Genomic DNA, 18,491 nt, shown 5'->3' with positions numbered 1-18,491 from the left:
AGCTATCTTTACATTTGGTCAGATTTTTAAAATTATCTTCACACTAGAAGGCCAAGAGACTCAGAGCCAGATTATCTGCTTTCTACTTTGAAAAGCGGTGGGAAGAGATTTATAGGGAATCTCCAAAAAAAGACTACCCCTACTACAAGCCCTGGACCCCAAATCTAACAGAACCCACAGGCCTTATAGGAGGCCAAGAACATCCAAATGGACGCCATGTAACTGCACTACTTTGTCCCTGTCCCCTGGGATCCCAATATGGTTTATCTGGAACTGAGTCACCAGTAGCCCTCTTGGTCCGTAGTGTTCCCAGGACAGGAAGGGATCTGCAGAAAAGGTAATATAGCCTTTCATTGCACCCTTTCTTTGTCCCATTGTGCCCTCCCCTCCTAGTGTGATCCAGTCCATGGAAAGGATCTTTTTGGTTTGTATTTTAAAAGCAGGATTTCAAAAATATTGGTAGGGGCAAAAGGAGAATTACAACATTATTCCAAATGTTTTCTACCAACCTTCAAACTTTCTAAAAAATGGGTATATTCTAGTCTCAAAATATCTTCTAGAGTTGATATCAAAGTTATATTCTGTGATTTCTATTCTACTCTTCATTAGGAGACAAAGTGGGTGAGGTAATATAGTATCTTTTACTCTTTCTGTTTGTGAGAGAGACAAGCTTTCAAATTATACAAAGCTAGGAAATGTACTCAAAGGTATATCTATACTGCAGACACCCTGGCTGATCAGTGCCAGCTGACTCAGGCTCTTTGAGACTGGGGTTAAGAGGCTATTTAATTTTGGGGGAGGCATAGGGCAGTGGCAGCCCATCAGCGTGGCGGTGGCCCTCTAGACATTTTGTTTACCATTGCTCATGTGCAGGGTTGCCAATTACCACTGGTTTCTGTCCATGTTATTTTTTCCTACTGATATTAGTAAAGTGACATGCATGTAAAACAAAAACATGTGAAGTGAGGTGCATGCTTTTTGCTCACAACATTGACTGTGAAAGCCATGTGCTCCTTCTGCATCCAATCAAAGTCCTCCTATGATTCAGTCAGCACACCCCACAAATTCTAGGTACACAAGCAGTTAGTAAAACCATCTATCCTGGGAGACTGTCTTGGTTATGACAGTTCTGTGGCCCTCTGAGATGAAGGAGAGCTACTCATGAAGCCCCACTCACTAGGCTAGATTGCCCTTTGCTGGTATAGGGTCTGTTTAGGCTGCAGCCTGAGTTCTGGGATCCTCCTAATAGTGCAGGGTCCTAGAGTCTGGGCTGTAGCTGTAGCCAGACCAGCTACTCTGTAATCAAATGTCATATGTTTGAGGTCAGCTGGTGCCGGCTAGCATTAATTGCAGATACCCAGGTGTTTTCAGTAAAGCCAATTGCATAGCCCAGGGGTTTTCTACCCTTTTCACTTATTTGCAGATCCCTAAAAAATTGTTAATAGTAGTACTGATGCCTGTGGAAATTTTAGCCAGAGTCGGCAGATCCCCCAAGTTCCATGGACCACTGATTTAGCATAAGCGGTTAACACATACTTCAAAGAACCATTCATGGTTCAGTGCCCCAGGACACCTTTCTAGTCAGGGGTAGTGTTCCCTCTAAGCCCGTGGTCACCAACCGGTTGATTGCAAGGCATTCGGGTCCCCCACCCTCCGTTTTCCCCCACCCCCGAGAAGCCCCACTACCTACCTCCAGTATAGTGCCGACTTCCCAAGGGATGGACAGAAGTCCTGCCTGCAGCTTCACGCCACTTCCAGGGGTTCTGGAAGTGCACTGGCTGCTCCCCTCCCACAGCTCTGTGGTGTGCTGGGTGCACTGTGGGAGGGGGCGTTGGCCCCGGAGGAGGAACACGGCAGCTTCCCTGCACCACAGGAGGGGTGAGTTGAGCACAGGGGTTTCCCTGCACCGCGGGAGAAGGGGTTGGCCCCGGGGTTTGGCCCTGAGGCAGCGCGAGTGGGGGTTTGGCTGTGCCATGGGAGGGGGGTTTGGTCCCAGGGCAGGTGCGTGTGGGGGTTTGGCCCCAGGGCAGGCAAGCGCAGGGATTTGGCTGTGCTGTGGGAGGGGGGTTTGGCCCTGGGACAGGCAAGTGCGGGGGTTTGACCTCAGGGCAAGCGCGCATGGGGGTTTGGCTGTGCTGTAGGACAGGGGTTTGGCTTCAGGGCAGGCATGCACAGGGGTTTGGTCCTGGGGCAGGCACGTGCGGGAGTGTGGCTGCACCATGGGAGGTGAGTTGGGCCCTGGGGCAGAAAAAGACCTCCTCTCCAAATGCATCAAGTTACAATGCTGTAAAACACTGCTGTGAAGCAGGTCTCAGGACTGTTAGCTACTCCCATTGCAAAGGAGGTTTAAATAGAGCATGTGGAAAGCTCTCAGTGCTCATGCCATGACCACACTGTTCAGTTTAAGGCACTGCTGTGGCTGCGCTTTACATTTTTAAGTGTACCAGAGCATTTACGTCCACCCATCTACCTCCTCCTCTCCCTGTTCTGTGGCTGCTGTGCATGGTGAGTCTTCTTCTGGAGATGAGCTAATTAACTTAAAAGTGAAACACCCTTCTAACAGGTTGACTAGCAGAACATTGAAACTGAAAAAGTCATTCAAGTAGAGCCCTGTGCAGATACACAATTTTGTATCTGAATCCACATCCATGGATGCGGATACCCATGGATATAAAGCAGATTCCGCAAATTTGCAGGGTTTTAGATACAAAATTTGTATTCACATCTGCATCCATATCTGCATAAATGAGCTGTAGGTGTCCGCATTGACATTTATGGATGTGGATACCTATGTATATAAAGTAGATATTTGCGCATCTGCCAGACTCTACATGCAAGTAGTAACAAAGCCGATTAAAAGGTATGTATTTTCAGTTTCTGAATTTACTGTGTTAGAGGACCTTAGATTAAAATTTGCTTTAGAAATACTAAGGAGCAGTGCCCCCTGCTTATTATACTCACCAACCCTTCCCCCATCTTTGGGGATAGGCAAGGCCTGTTTTCCCCCTGGCAGCCAGGGGCTGTGCCAGATCTGACCCTACTGACAGCTGCGTGCATGCTTCTCTGCAAGCTGCCTCTGGCACAGAGCCTCTGGGTTTTTTCCTTCCCTCACTCCTCTGCAGGAAGCTGGCACTGGCAGGCTAATCTTGCGGGTGTAGGGGCAGGGTTCCAGGTGGAAGCAGTAGGTATGCAGCAGTTCCAAAGGACCTGAACTGAGCATCTGGAGGTGGCTGTACCCTGCTGGGTCCTGGAGGGTCAGGGCCCTCAGCGCAGTGAGGAGTGAGTTCAGATGCCCCCTGACCCTCCTTCAGGGGAGACAGGTGCCAGCGGGGAGCCCAATGTGCCCATCCAAAGGAGGGGTAAGAGAACTCTGAGCCATGACCACCTCTTCCCCTTCTGGGGACTCTGCTGTTGAGGCTGTGGGACAGGGTGATGTAGAGTGATGTGATGTTGTCATTCTGTTGCCCCTCAGGAAAAACTTTCTTTAATACATTCATAGAGATTAGTGTGTTGCTGAAGATTTAAAAATCATGACATCTCCTCGTAGACTGCCATTTGGCATACAGTTGCCAGTTAAATAGTATTGCATAGGGTCCCCATAAATACTTCAGATGGCCCTGTTTGGAGCAAAGGCTTAGGGTGGTATTGCTTCCTATTGTGACTACATCACTGATGATGATTATTGGTGGCAATAGTAGATGCCTGTTCTCCATTAAATTATCACTGATTGCTTCTCTCCATTAACTATGTTCAGTGCTTTCTTTGCCTATGTATAGAATATGCAGCTGCATAGGACACCTGAACATTTGGCTCACCATTAGGTCTTAATGTCCACATGCCCTCCTTTTCTTATCTCTGTTCTGTGGCCCTGCTTCCCCCTTTAAAACTGTGAAAACCCACCAGAGCTATTAGCAGAACACTGACCCTGTGCAAGAACTACTCAAGTGGCAAAGAAAGCCATTAACAGGCATTTGCCAACCCCAGGGACACGGGCAGTTTCTGAATTTACTGTGTGAGCTGATAGGATCTGAATTTAAATATTTTTAAAGCATATTTTAATTTTGTGTTGTTGAAGCTTAAACAATCACAGCTCTAAAAAAATCATCCCCCCCCCCCCCCCCGCAGTGGAGGCATATCTAGGTTTGCCAGATGGTTTCAACAAAAATACCAGACACACTTGGCATGACATCACAATAGACATTACATTTTATTTAGAAAACACCTGACATATATATGTTCTCAATTTATTTCCTGAACAGAAAGCTCAAATACTGGACTGTCCAGTTCGAAACCGGACACCTGGCAAGCCTAGGCATATCCGCTCCAATGGAATGGTACTGGTGTTAAATAGCACCCTACTGTACTGTTTCTCATTCGATGCTGAGCGCTCAGGCTGCTGCGGACCCTGCTCTGCATCTGCCCCAGCTTTCTGCTTGCTTGGTGGTGCTGCGGCTGCGCGAGAGCCGCTGGACGCAAACCTGCCGCGAACCCCGCAAGGCAGGCGGGTGGGGCGCGCTGCTCTCTCAGTCCCTGGCGGCTGGGGGCCGGGCCCGCCGCACTCCTTTTTCCTGCCTGCCCGGCGGAAGGTTACATCAGGGGAGCAGCGACTCTAAAGGCCGGGCCGCGAGGCGGGGCCTTGCAGTGCCGGCTGAGCCGCCGCCGAGCGTGGAGCGGGAGCCCTGCCGCCGCCACCGCCATGTCCCGCGAGCCGGAGATCCTGGAGTCCCGCGTGATGTGGGAGCCCGACTCCAAGCGCAACACGCAGATGGACCGGTTCCGGGCCGCGCTGGCCGGCGCCTGCGGGCTCCGCCTGGGTGAGCGGGGCGCGCCTCGAGGGCAAGGTGGTCCCGGTGGGAGGGGGCGCCGGGCGGGGGCGGGGCCCTGCTTGGGCCCACGCCCGTGGGGGGGCGGCGGGACGCGTCAGGGCTGCAGCACATCAGGAGGGGGCTGGGCTGGGGTTGCCCATCTGGGCACAGTCCGGTCAGTGGGGGTGGGCAACCTGTTGGGTACCACCCCATGAGTGGGGGTGGGGACGGGGCTGGGGTAACCCATCTGGGCACAGTCCGGTCAGTGGGGGTGGGCAACCTGTTGGGTACCACCCCATGAGTGGGGGTGGGGACGGGGCTGGGGTAACCCATCTGGGCACAGTCCGGTCAGTGGGGGTGGGCAACCTGTTGGGTACCACCCCATGAGTGGGGGTGGGGACGGGGCTGGGGTAACCCATCTGGGCACAGTCCGGTCAGTGGGGGTGGGCAACCTGTTGGGTACCACCCCATGAGTGGGGGTGGGGACAGGGCTGGGGTAACCCATCTGGGCACAGTCCTGACAGTGGGAGTGGGACAGGCGCTGGACTGGCCTGTTGGGGTATGGTCTAGGGATGTAAGGGACTAGTCCACTATCTGATAAGCTGACAGAAAAGTCTGCTAGTCACTTTCCACCTCTCCTTGCTGCCTCAGTCCGACAGAAGCAGCAAGGGGGAGTGAGAAGACCAGGGGTACTTAAAATCAGCAGTGCTGCACAGAGCCTGGGTTCCATGGCGCTGCCCCTTGGAAATGCCGCTGCGGTGTTTAAAAGGAGCAGCGCTGCTCTATCGAAGAGTTGATGCAAAAATGCATCAACTATTCGATTAAGTAGCATGTAATTGACAAATGGTCCTGTCAATGGTGAGTGGGAGCAATGGCTGGGTCGGGGCAACCCATTGTATGGCTTCGTGTGGGGGGCATGGCAGGGTGTGAGAAATCAGTTGGGGTATGTCCCTGTCATCGGGGTGGGAGTAGTGGCTGGGGGCCATCTGCTGGGCTGGGACAACTTGCTAGGGCTGCAGCATATCAGTGAAGGGTGGCAGTGGCTGGCGGGGGAGGGCTGTGGGAGGTGGTAAGAACCAGGAAGTGTCACTGAAGTGAGCATACTAAGGAGCTTCCAAGGAATAGCAGGCTGCCCTTCCCCGCCCCTGCTCTGCCCCACCCCTACACGTGTGCTGCTGCTCCGCTTGCCCCAGTTCCACCAGCATGAAGGGAAATTGGGGGAAGGAAGCAATGAGGTGGGGAAGTCCTACCCCGCACAGAGCTGTGGGACTGAGGTCCTGCCCCTGCATGTGTGCTGCTCCTGCTCTGCTTGCCCCAGCCCTGCTCCTGGGGCCTGGTTGGGACGGTCCCTGAGCAGCTGCCACCATGAAAGATAGGTAGGGGGATCAGGAGTGTTGAGGGTTGGGGTGTGATGAGGCAGTGGAGGTACTAGGGGAGAAGAAAGCATTGGGGTCTGCCCCCTTGTGCCCTCAATATCCAACTCTGCTCCCCGCCTGTGCCACCACGAGTGGAACAGGGAACCCGTGCAGAACTGTAACCCCCACCCCTGAGGGAGGGGTGAAGGGCTGGGGAAGCGGGGCCTGGATGAGCAGGCAATGGGGAAATTGGGGACTTGACTGTCATGAGGTTATGCCCAGAGACTATAGGACCTGGGGGCACATGGTAAAGTGTGACCCCCTCCTCACAGGCAAGGCTGTGCAAAGAGCAGACCCCAGGGACTGCTCACAGCTTGACCCAAGCCAGGGAGCAGGGTGCAGACAGAGCGATAGAGTACATCGATGCACGGGGAGAGCAGCCCTGGCCTGCTTTCAGGAAGGACAAGGATGCCCAGGTCAGTCCGTTGCTCTGAAATCAACCCCGACTCAACTGGGGACAGAACATCGATCCTTTTAGCATCACATCAGGGAACTGAGGCCAGCATCAACCAGCAACAGTACTTCCTGAAACCCTCTGAACAGCTATGCAGTGATGCTTTTACACAGCTTCCCCCCAGAGGTGTCTGCATTGCAGCACTGAGCATCCCTACTTGTTTAGGATCCCTGCCTAAACAATTCCCCTAACAACAACTCCTGTATCAGCCCTAGTGTCAATGGTGCATAGTCTCTGGCTGTCTTGTAGCCTGTGATGTGAGAGTCTGTTGCTATGGGGGGATACTGGGAGCCAACATCTCTGGCACGATAAATGAACTGGAAAGTCATGAGTGTATGGGAGCCCAGGAGCTACTCACTCTCCAGGAGGGAGCTGAGCTTTCTCCCTTTCCTCAACTTGCTGGGGAAAGGGCAGGGCAGCGATGTGCTGTCCAGAGGCTTTCCCCGCTGCAATGGAGCATAAAGCCAGGTAAGCATCTCCCTTCTTGCCCAGATCCCCATGCCCCCCTCTCCGCCCGCCTGCCAAAACCCCACACCACCAGCTTGCTCCTGCACCCTCCCTCCTGGCCATACACTGCACCCTCCCTTTCTCTTGTACCCTCCCACTTGGCCAGACACCCTATTCCCACCTGCTTCTGTACCCTGCTTTCCACCCAAACCTCGCACCCTCACCCCCTCCGGTATCCCACCTCCCACCCAGATCCTGCACCCCATCCCTATTCCACTCACTGATAGTCCTGTCATGCACACAGAACCCTTCATTTTTGTTCCCACCCGCAGAGCCGGAGGGGGGGAGGGTCCACAAAATCCTCTAACTCTGGTACCCCTGAAAAATAAATCTGGCCTATGGGAAACCCTGAACCACAGTCATTTCTGTCCCTTCCCCTTGCCTTGTGAGGCTGGAGCACCAGAGGAGTCTCAGCTGGGGGGGCTTATCAGTGAGGATGTGGGGTTTTTGGAGGAGTCTTTTTGTGGTTCGCAACTGATTTTTTTTTCCGGTGGGTCAATGGCCTTTGCCCCAAAAAAAGTTCCCCATCTCTGCCATAGAGAAAGAAAACATTGAAACCTTTTGTGTTGGACATAAATTAATATTTTACTTTATTTAAAATGAAGTTTGATAAGCATTTTAGTTTTCTCATGTTAGTTTAAATCTGTTTAATTTCGTAAATTAAACCAGTTTCCCTAGCTGCAACTCTAGCAAAATGACTCAGGTATAATTATGTAATTAATGGTGAGATTCCACTAGCAATTGGTGGCCTGTGGAAATGATTGAATTCAGCCAGGTGGTCTACAGACCAAAAAGTTTATGAACCACTGGTCTAGAGAGTCACCCAGCCTGAGAACAGTCTCTGGTGCCTTAACAGTGCCTAATACATGTGGAGGCTTCAAAATACAGCATTTTGTTCTCTTAGTGTGTGTCTAAATTACACCCCTCTGCCGACAGAGGGATGTAGATTAGGCACTTTGAAAGTGTAAATGAGCCTGGGATTTAACTATCCTGGGCTTCATTTGCATACTCACGTTTGGGCGCTGTGCCGATCACACACCTTTTCGAAAGTGCAAGTAAAGTCTAGCCGCGGCTCTGCCCACAGAGGGGAGCTTTTTTGGCAGAACCTGTACTCAAAAAATGAGTATTCATTGGATCAACTGGAGGAATAAAAGATGAGAAGAAAGGTATAGATCAGAGAGGTGTAGGCTGGAATGATGTAAGATGTCTTGAGTCAGCTCTTTTCAGTTCCAATGTTCAATTTTGTATAGAGCTCTTTAGAGCCCTACAAATTCATGGTTACCAGCTTTATATGTAGATGTGGATATCCACAGCTAAATTTTGTGGATATAAAATGTTGTATCCTCGCTAAGGATGTGAACATGTACCCATATACAGTTAACTGATGTGCCTGGGCTCATCAGTTAACCTTCACGGTGGAGATGTTAGATTCTATGTAATTGAATAATCAGTGCAACTGCATTGAATTTTAGTGGTTATGCAACTATTTGATAGTTCCCTGGGGCAGAGACTCAATGGGATCCAGTGCTTGTGGGGAGCCTGCTTAAAAGTTCCTCAAATGTTGGGTGCCAAGCTTGAAATAACTGGGACCTGACTTTCAGGGGTGCTAAGGATTCTGCTCCATTTGAAGCCATCAAGGGCTGAATGTTCTCTGTTGTGGAGGAAAGTAGAACTAGCTCATTAACAAGCAGAACATGTTGTTCTTTAAAGTCTGTTGATGCATCCTATTCAAGTGGCTTGACAAAGGAGGGGGCTTAAAATCTGTTCTGAATAAACAAATACATATTTTACAGTACATTAGTTAATAGCTTGTAGAGCACTCAGGTGAGCTGAAAACATCTGTTACTAATGTTCTTCCTTCACTAGAAGCACTACAGTGGCGCATGTTCAATGGTACGGATGTGGGACTGTAGCACTTCTTGTGCAGATACTCGACAGCTTATGGGAGAGAGCTCTCCTATCAACTTTAATTACTCCAGCTCCTGCAAGTGGTGGTAGCTGGTGTTGGTGGGAGATACTCTTCTAGTGAGTATCTCTAGTGAGAGAGTGCTGTCCCCCCTGGTGTTCAGGTTCGATGATTTATTAATACCAAGTTACATAAGTTATACTAAAGTAGACATTTAGTCTATTGTCCATATGGGTCAATCGTGTTGAAGTCATGTACTCAGGTGATACCATTATGCATCCAAAATAAACAGCCATTACTCTATTAGGGGTACAACTTACTATGCAGAAACTTGCCAGTGTAAGATACAGTAGTGCTTGGAGAGCACTGAAGGAAAACTGCTGTTGTGTATTCTATCAGCTGCTTGAGTAATAATGTGTTCACGCTTGCATCTGCATTTGACGTGGTGCACTTTGGACACCTATCTCGCAAAGAATCTCTTCCTCTTCTGCTGCTAAGTGTTGTGGGAAGATGATGGGAGGCCTGGGCGTCCTGGGTCCTGTCCCAGTGTCCCATGATGCTTAGGGTTTCCAACCCAGCAATTCCTGTGTTTGTCTGCATGTGATGGGGGTGTGTGCACTGTGCCTCAGATCAGTGAGCAGGAATGGGTCCTATATTGCTGGCCGATACAATGCTTGAACTCACTGGCATGTCAGGAGTGGCAGTGGAATTATTTCGTAAACTACAAAGGCAAGAGGTATCAGACATTGATCTTGCCATATGCAGTATGTAAGACGTGAGTGATTGTGGCACTCATGGAGGTGCTGACCACAGTGGAACACTGCTTTTGGAGATAAGTATGGAGTATTGGGATCACATCATTCTGCATGTGTGGATAATCAACCATAACTACAGAGCTTTCAGATGAGGAAAGCCGCTTTTATGGAACTGCGTGGTGAGCTCACCCCCAGCCCTGCTGCGCAAGGACACTAGAATGAGAGCTGCACATGATGATTGCACTGTGGAAGCTGGCTACTCCTGACTGCTGTCGGTCATTTGCGGAGTGGGAAAGTTGACTATTGGACTTCTGTTAACAGAGTGCATCCTGCTGCAAAAGACCATAACTCTAAGCGATGTGAATGAAGTTGTAAGTGGCTTGGCACAAATGCCCTTCCCTAACTACAAACAGGTGATAGTAGGGGTGTGAATGATAACCACTTTCTGGTTACAATGGAGTCTGCTCCTGCCAGGCAGGGGGGCAGCTCCAGCATGGTAGGAGCAATGTGTGGTGGCAGAGGCCACTCCAGTCTTCAGGGTGTCCTTTATTCCGTCTTTCCCCTTGCTGGAGCGGGCTCCAGTTCTGTCCGTCCAGAACGCACCATCCTGCGCACCCTAGGCCAATGCCATATCCGCTAAGCCCCCTTTTATCTGCTCCTGTTAAATGGTTAACAAGTTAAATGTAATGTTTAACCTGTTAACTGATTAAATGTGATTTTACATCTCTAGGTGATAGATGATGCATATATTCCAATTCTGGAACCAGACCATCTAGACACCCAGGACATGAATTGGAAGGGGTGCTTCTCCAATTTGTGGATCTCTGTAGGTCTTTCACAGACATTAACATAGGTTGGTCTGGAAAGGTGAATGATGCACACATCTTTAGGAACATTGGCCTGTCTAGGACGTTCCCAAACCAAAAGATCGCTGTAGGGGACGTTAAAATGCCCATTTTGATCCTGGGAGACCTCACCTACCCCTTAATGCAATGGTCCCTCAGTGACTGGATGCAGTCTGCCCCCTCTTCTGTCCCCCACCTGATCCACCCTGCGCCCTTTCTTCCCTCCCAGCCAAAACCGATCCCCCTCCCCACTGGCCCCAGTCTGCTCTCCTCTCCCTCACCCCCTCCTCCGCTGACCGAACTCCGTCTCCTTTCCCTCTCCCTGCCAAACCCTCGGGTCCCCTCCCTGCAGCACGCACGGAAATGTCGGAGCGCCCTGGGGGAGGGGTGAAAGTGGCACAGGTCCCCCTGGGGATGCGTGCAGACACAGCTGGGAAACATAAAGGGCAAGGCCAGGGACACCTCTCTCCCTTCTTCCCTCCCACCCCCCAAATCTCTGAGCTGGGGCAGGTGAGGCCTCCTCCAGCGGCTCCTTGCTGCCAGACCAACCAGATTGGGCTGCAAAGTACTTCTCCCCTCCCCCTAGTCTAGGCACCTCTGCTTGAATCATCCTGGCCCAGGCAGGGCCTTCCTTCTGCCCGGCACCGCCAAGGCTGCAGCTCTCTTCTCCCTCCGCGACCAGCACTGAGGCAGAGAAAAGGGGGAGAGAGTTGCTCCCCATTTGCCAATGTGCGCTAACCCCTCCTCCCTCACACACTCCTGCAAACTTCTTGGCCAAGGGTGCCCGCTCCAGCTGGAGGGGTCACTAGTAAGCGCAAGGCAGCCGGAGAGATGACCAAAGGCACCTGGCTTACAGCGTGGTTCCTGGCTGCAGTGACCCGGGCTGCCCCTTGCCCGTCCCTGGATTGCTCTGTGCAGCCTGCCCCGCACAGCCCAGGGAGAGCTGCTTGCCCACCAGGGCTGTAGCAGTCCGGCGCCGCTGCTGTTCTCAAAGCCCATGGTGCGCCTCCCTGCACGTTGGGCCACACTGGCTGGCAGACTATTCCCGGGCGCTGGAGTCTGCTTCATGGATAGGAGGCTCCCTCAGGCATTTCCCGCTCCGCGGCCGCTGGGTGCTGGGCAGCAGCAGCTGTGCCAGAAAGGCGACTAGAGTGGCGTGTGGCCAGTGCCCCTGCTGGAGCTGCCCCACCGCGATGCCCTCTCATGCTAACCAGAGGAAGCACTTTTCTCCCTGGTGCCGAGGGAAGGCAGCGAGGCAGCTCCAGAACCATGATGTCATGGCACCTCAGCCAGTCAGGGTGGGGCTGCTAGCGTGACTTGCCCCACGCACCCCTCCTGGCGAGGGTGGCTTGCTGCTGGCCCATCACACGCTCCGCTGCTCCTCTTATTGCTTTGGGCGGCCACACGGAGGCCTACATCGGGTGGTAGGATTAGGAGTTCAGGAGTTCTCTGGCCAGTGTCTCACTAGTGGCCGGAATGCCACCCCTGGCAATGTGCCACCTCAAGCACGTGCTTGGTTGGCTGGTGCCTAGAGCCGGCACTTGGCGGGCGCACATAAGTTCCCCGGCAGGTGCCATGGCACCCACGGGCACCGCGTTGGGGACCAATGCCTTAATGCATTTGGCTTATGAAGCCATATACGAGGCACCTAAACAGCAGCAAGGTGTGTTGTCTGCCTCTGTGTCCTCCTCCCTCTTCCTCCTCATTGAGTCAGGAGGAGGAAATCCTATACAGTCCACTCTTGACTGGCTCCTAGATCTCCAAAATATCCATGGTGGTCTTTGCAGTGAAGATGGGGTTGCCACTGAGTATTGCATCCAGTTCTTTGTAGAAACAGAAGTTCATGAGTGGTGGTTTACCTCCTGAGCTTTGTGGTAGGTGTTCTGCATCTTTCACTTGGACCCTGCACTGCATTGTGTCATGATCATGACTCCTTTCCACCATGAAGTGTGATACCTGTCCATAGATATCATAATTCCCATGGCTCGAGAGAAGCTGAGAGTGGACAGCTACCTTTTATCAAATATTGATGAGGTCCCACAATTTGGAATTTTTCCAAGAGAGCAGAATTACTTGATGCATGGAGCAGCCAAGTCACCTGGAAAGATGCATTGAGATCATTGCTGAGCAAACCAGAATGGCACTTCACATTCTTAGCCAATTTTGAAAGGGTGGCAAGTGGGGGTGGTGATCAGCTGAGGCTAGGGCAGTAGAATTCAAACAGATTAGAGAGATGAGAACAGGCATTGTGTGATACTTTGGAGGGACAGTTGCAATACTGTAATAGACCAGGGTGCCTACACTGGCACTGCAGCACTGTAACCATGGCACAGAAACCTGTATGCTCCCTCTTCCTCCTCATTGAGTCATTTCAAGAAAGATGTGGAGAAATTGGAAAGGGTACAGAGAAGAGCGACAAGAATGATTAAAGGTTTAGAGAGCATGACCTATGAAACCAGGCTTCATGAACTGGGCTTGTTTAGTTTGGAAAAAAGAAGATTAAGGGGGGACATGATAGCGGTTTTCAAATATCTAAAAGGGTGTCACAAGGAGGAAGGAGAAAATTTGTTCCTCTTGGTCTCTGAGGACAGGACAAGGAGTAATGGGCTTAAAGTGCAGCAGGGGAGGTTTAGATTGGACATTAGGAAAAAATTCCTAACTGTCAGGGTGGTCAAATATTGGAATAAATTGCCAAGGGAGGTGGTGGAATCTCCCTCTCTGGAGATATTTAAGAACAGGTTAGATAGACATCTGTCAGGGATGGTGCAGACGGAGCTTGGTCCTGCCTTGAGGGCGGAGGGCTGGACTCGATGACCTCTTGAGGTCCCTTCCAGTCCTATGATTTTATGATTCTCATCTGGGTGGCTTTTTTTACAGTGCTGCAGGTATGCAGTTGCTGCACTAAGTTCTTGGCAGCATGTAACCTCTGCAGTTGGAGCCCAAAAGCGTTGCTTTACTGTGCTGATACTTACCTGTGTAGACATACCCACTTCAGATTGTAACTTGTTAAACTTATTTATGTATATTCATAATCAATCTTCTCTTTCCATTTATTCCACTTAAAAAGTCAATGGATATTGGTTGATAATACTACTGAGGGTATGTTTTAAAAATATTTACTTTTTTGTAATTCTAGATAAGTTCACTAATATCAATTTTTACTTTTAGTTAACTACAACGAGTTGTATCAGTGGTCTGTGGAGTCCTACTCAGATTTCTGGGCAGAATTTTGGAAGTTCAGTGGAATTGTGTACTCTCGTCTATATGATGAGGTAAGTCAGTGCTTAGTTAATTTTTGATGGCATTTAACTTGGATTTAATAACCATTATAGGTTTTGTAAAAGTAGATAGATGTAAAGTAGATATTTATGAAGGTATTTTACTACCGAATTAGTTTAGGAAGTGATCCTTTCTTTAGATGAAAATTGTAAATTAACAGGAAAATAACTTGGTTCCATTAGTGACAAAATAATAGGGGACTGAATCCAAATTGAAATAACTCTGGTTAGTTCTTTTAGTATAAACAGAATATGAGCGTGTAGTCAGAGAACTGTTTAAAACCAGGAGTCCATCCTAGTGAATGGTCTACTCCTAGTGCCAGGTGATGAAATACTTACTACAACATCTCCTTTCTCCATGGGATAGGACCAGGGGGCATAAATTGAAGATATGATAGTTAATTAAGAAATGTATATCCAGCGGCTGGACCCCCCCCAGCAGACCAGGGGGACAGGAGCAAAGCCGCCCAGGCGGCGGGGGTCCCGCTGCCTGGGCGGCTTTGCTCCCGGGCAAACGAGTAAAGCCGCCCAGGCGGCGGCTTTGCTCAGGTGTCCCTGGTCTGCTGGGGGGGGTCCAGTGGCTTTGCTGGACCCCCCCCAGCAGACCAGGGAGACCGGGAGAAGCTTTTCTCACCCCGGAGGACATGGGCGGCGACCCGCCGCCTGTGAGCTCCAGGGCGAGAAAAGCCCCGTTCGTAAGTGCGGATCCGACATAAGTCGGATCCGTGTAAGTCGGGGACTGCCTGTAGCTTAGTATCATCTGCAAATTTTGCCACCTCACTGTTTACCACTTTCTCTAGATTTATAAAGAAGTTGAATAGGATAGATCCCATGACAGACCTTGGACACCTCTCTCCATTCTGAAAACTTGCCACTTATTAGACAATCTTTCTATTAAGTAATCGCCATTCTTGTCTGTCTTTCATGGGATTTTTAACTTGCCCTTCCTGCTCATGTATCGGCTGCATCCGTCAGCTCTTGCAGCAGCTCCTGCAGGCATGCACATGTGTGCTCCACCATCTGGCTCCCCTGACGAGGCAGGCCGCCCCTACAAGATTCGACTCCTGGCACCTCCTCCGCAGCAGGCCCTGCAGCTTCTGAAGGCAGCCCTATCTGCCTCCGTGCCAGCAGCTCAAGGTCCCAGCCCCCCCAGCAGGCCGCTGAGAAGGCAGGCAGCCCCTGCGAGCTCCAATCCTAAGCCGCATGTGTGTGTGATCACTGAGGCACACTACATTTAAGACCAAAAAGACAATGTAGGAGATGGCTAACAGATAGCAAGTACCTTAATTCATACTTAACCATCCAATCTTTCTCCTACGTTGCTAGCTGCAAACTTTATTTTTAGTCTTTTGCTGCGCTTTTAGAGTTTTTTTAACATTTTTTATGCATTTTTTTCTTACATTTGCTTCCTGTCTTTTAACCAGTTATCGATCCATGAAAGTGCCTTCATTCTTATCCTATGACAACTTACTTAAGAGCCTTTGGTGAGGAACCTTGTCAAAGACTTTCTGGAACTCTAAGTACATTATATTCGCTGGATCCCCCTTGTCCACATGTTTGTTGATCCTCTCCAAGAATTCTAGTAGACTAGTAAGGCATGACCTCACATTACATAAATCATGTTGACTTTCCCTATTTGATTAGTCACTAGGGTGCCTCTGTCTTTGAAGTGTAGCAACACTTCAGGCTGTTGCTACACTTCAATGGGAAAGTGCTGTGTGGAGCCAGGGGTCAGTTGGGAACTCCCCCGCTGATCCTGGTCTTGCAGTGCTGCCTCTTTGAAATGCTCCATGCAGCCTGACGCTCGGCTCGTCATGGCATTTTAAAGCGGCAGTACTGCATGGAGCCTGGGGTCAACTGGGGAGTCCCCAGCTGATCCTGGGCTTCACATGATGCTGCCACTTTGAAGTGCCGTGTGCAGCCTGGGGATACCCAGCTGACTCGGGTGCATTTGGCTTTTCAAAGTGTGGAGCCCGGGCTTTGGCCCCAGACTTCAAGGGGCACTGCTGCTTTGAAGTACCCTCTTTTTCCCCCCTCTCCCTTGCTGCCTCTGTCTGATATAGACGTGGGGTGGGGGTGGAGGTTGCGGAGAGAGCGACTAGTTGACTATCTGATAAGCAAATCCTTACTGGATAATTGAGTAGTGGATAATTGACATCCCTAGTGTAGGACTGGAAGCATTTCAGAAAATACTACCATAGAGGGTCTGGATTTCAGTCTCTTTCCTAGAAGCCTAAATTTGGCCTCCAGAACTTCTCTCCTACTCTTCCCTATGTCATTGGTACCTACATGTACAACAACCACTGGCTCCTCCCTAGCACTACTCAAGTTTATCTAGATATCTCAAGAGAGCTGCAACCTTGGCATCAAGCAAAGTCACCATACAGTTTTCCTGGTCATCCCAAACCCAGCTATTTTAAGTTTCTAATGATTGAATCCCTCATTACTAATGCCTGCCTTTTCCTAACTACTGGAGTGCCCTCCGCCGGAGAAGCGAGAGGATATGATAAAGTCATTGGAAGGAGGGTCCCAACTATGGGATGGTTTCTTTCTGCTCGTGTTGAATGTTTTACTTCCCTGAGCCTTTCATTCTCCTTAACAGCACAGGGGCTGTCTGACTAGAGGTGGGACAGACATACAGTGTTCCAGAAGACCTCATCTATGTACCTCTCTGCCTCCTTAAGCTACTCCTATTCGCCATCCTGGCCTCCAAAACCCGTATGTGTTCTGAGGGCCAGGAGCTCCTTGCATCGAGTGCACACCTGCGCAACCTGTCCATTGGGCAGGTAATTATGCATGCTATTTTGGGTGCAATGACAGGATAGCCCCCATTCTGCTGCTAGTCTTCTGCCTGCATTCTCCCTTTCAGACAATTTGATTATCAATAGGGTTTTTATTTAAATCAGGTAGTTTTGGTTTTTGTTTAGTTTAAAAGTTTTAAAGAATGCCAATTGTACCTAACTCCCTTCCAACACCCCCTCTAAATTCCCTCTCAAAACTTAGAGTTAGCTGCCCCTGTATGCAAAGCTACTGTTGGGGCTTTTGTTGCTTCAGGAGAGGAATTGTGCCTCTTGAAACACAGCTGGTCACCACCTCATTCTTAATTTATGTAGTACAATCCATTATATGCAAATGAAATACCTACTTTTTTTCCCTGCAAATTAGCTGGTCAGTTGTCTAAATGCTAGCATATTGCTTGCTGCTAATTACAAGCACAGAAACTTGGGCACAGGTGAGGCTTCTTTCAAACCTGTGGCCCCAAATACAGAGAAAAAATTGGATGCCAAGTTTGTAGCTGGCTTGTAACATACACATGCTTAGTAGTTACAACTATAGTCGTCTTTTGAAAAAAGCCCCATAGCTGAAATCTTATCTAGCCTTTCTTTTTCTTCTTACTGCAGTACCTGTACTGTCCATGTGATAGGACTTGGGGGCATAAATTGAAGCTCTTAAAAAGAGAACATTATAGAGTCATGAGAACATTTTAACTTGGAAAAATAACTAATATGTACCCTACATGCAGCTTGAATCAAAACGATGGAACCATTGAGAAACCTTGAAGTAAAACTAAGCATCTCTCTTCCTCTTCCTCTTCCTCTTCCTAGGAATTAGAGAGATTCCTAAAGTGTGTCCTTATTGTAAAATAGTCAGGGGAAAAATTGTGAGATGGGAGTTTGAATAATTCTTTGAACTGAGAATTAGTTCAGCATGTTGCATGGGATAAGTGTTTCTGTAGCACTTTTTTTTGAGGATGACTTCTTTCTATTGGAAAAGCACAATTTCATAGGGGGTCTTACATACGTTGGTGAATAGTCTTTGGTGTGGAGTTGCTTAATGAAAACTCCCTTTGCAGATGCATGAGCAAATGATAGATGATGCAAGTATTTACTTATATACATAGGGCCCTATTGTGCCTTAATAATTGAAGCCAAGAGAGAAAATTACCTTTGCAACCTCACCTTAACAGTGCCCCTACTTGAAAATTTTATTTGATGGCCAGTAAGACCTTCTCAAAATAATTATTTAGTTAAAACTGATGCAACTTAAACAATTTAAAATACCCTACTGTGTGTGTGTGTGTGTGTGTGTGTGGGGTGGGGGGGGGGGCAAGCCCTAAATTTAACATCTGTACTTGGATTTATCCCTGAAGTGCAGTTAATACCTACTTCTTGTCAAGCGGCTTGAGATCTACAAATATCTAGTGCTTCTTCTGGATTTCATAAGCAGAGCTAGGGGTGTTAGACATCACTTTGCTTCAGCCCTTTGCTTTGGTGGCACTTGAGCTTTGCCTTCTGGCGGGTAGGACAGCATCCCATCACTTGGGTAGTAGGCTAGATTACTCCTGTGAAAGAAACACTGCACTCAGTTCGGGTGCATCTACACTGCATCTTTACCTCAAAATAAGCTACACAATTTGCATAATGCAAGTTGCGTCGCTTATTTCAAGGTAATTTTGAAATAAGCTATCCAAAACTTCTCTTAACCCTTGTGGAATGAGGCTTACGGGGAAGTTGGAATAGCAGGCC

At 49.4% G+C, this 18,491-nt stretch overlaps 1 protein-coding gene across 2 annotated transcripts in view; it reads left to right on the top strand.

Moving 5' to 3' along the window:
- Positions 1-4,341: 4,341 nt before the first annotated feature.
- Positions 4,342-18,491, top strand: part of AACS (acetoacetyl-CoA synthetase) — a 90,998-nt gene continuing 76,848 nt past the window's right edge. Inside the window, exons 1-2 of one of the 2 annotated variants that reach the window (XM_075898473.2) lie at positions 4,342-4,814; positions 13,856-13,959. In XM_075898473.2, coding sequence (XP_075754588.1) covers positions 4,697-4,814; positions 13,856-13,959 — 222 coding nt within the window. In that variant the 5' untranslated portion in view covers positions 4,342-4,696. The remainder of the gene's footprint in view (positions 4,815-13,855; positions 13,960-18,491) is intronic. The other variant, XM_075898472.2, reaches the window with a different exon arrangement.

Source organism: Pelodiscus sinensis, chromosome Z, assembly GCF_052426305.1.
Source record: "Pelodiscus sinensis isolate ZL-2025 chromosome Z, ASM5242630v1, whole genome shotgun sequence".
Taxonomy (NCBI): Eukaryota; Metazoa; Chordata; order Testudines; family Trionychidae; genus Pelodiscus; species Pelodiscus sinensis.
Note: the sequence above shows the minus strand (reverse complement) of the source record. Positions and strands in the feature narration are given on the sequence as shown.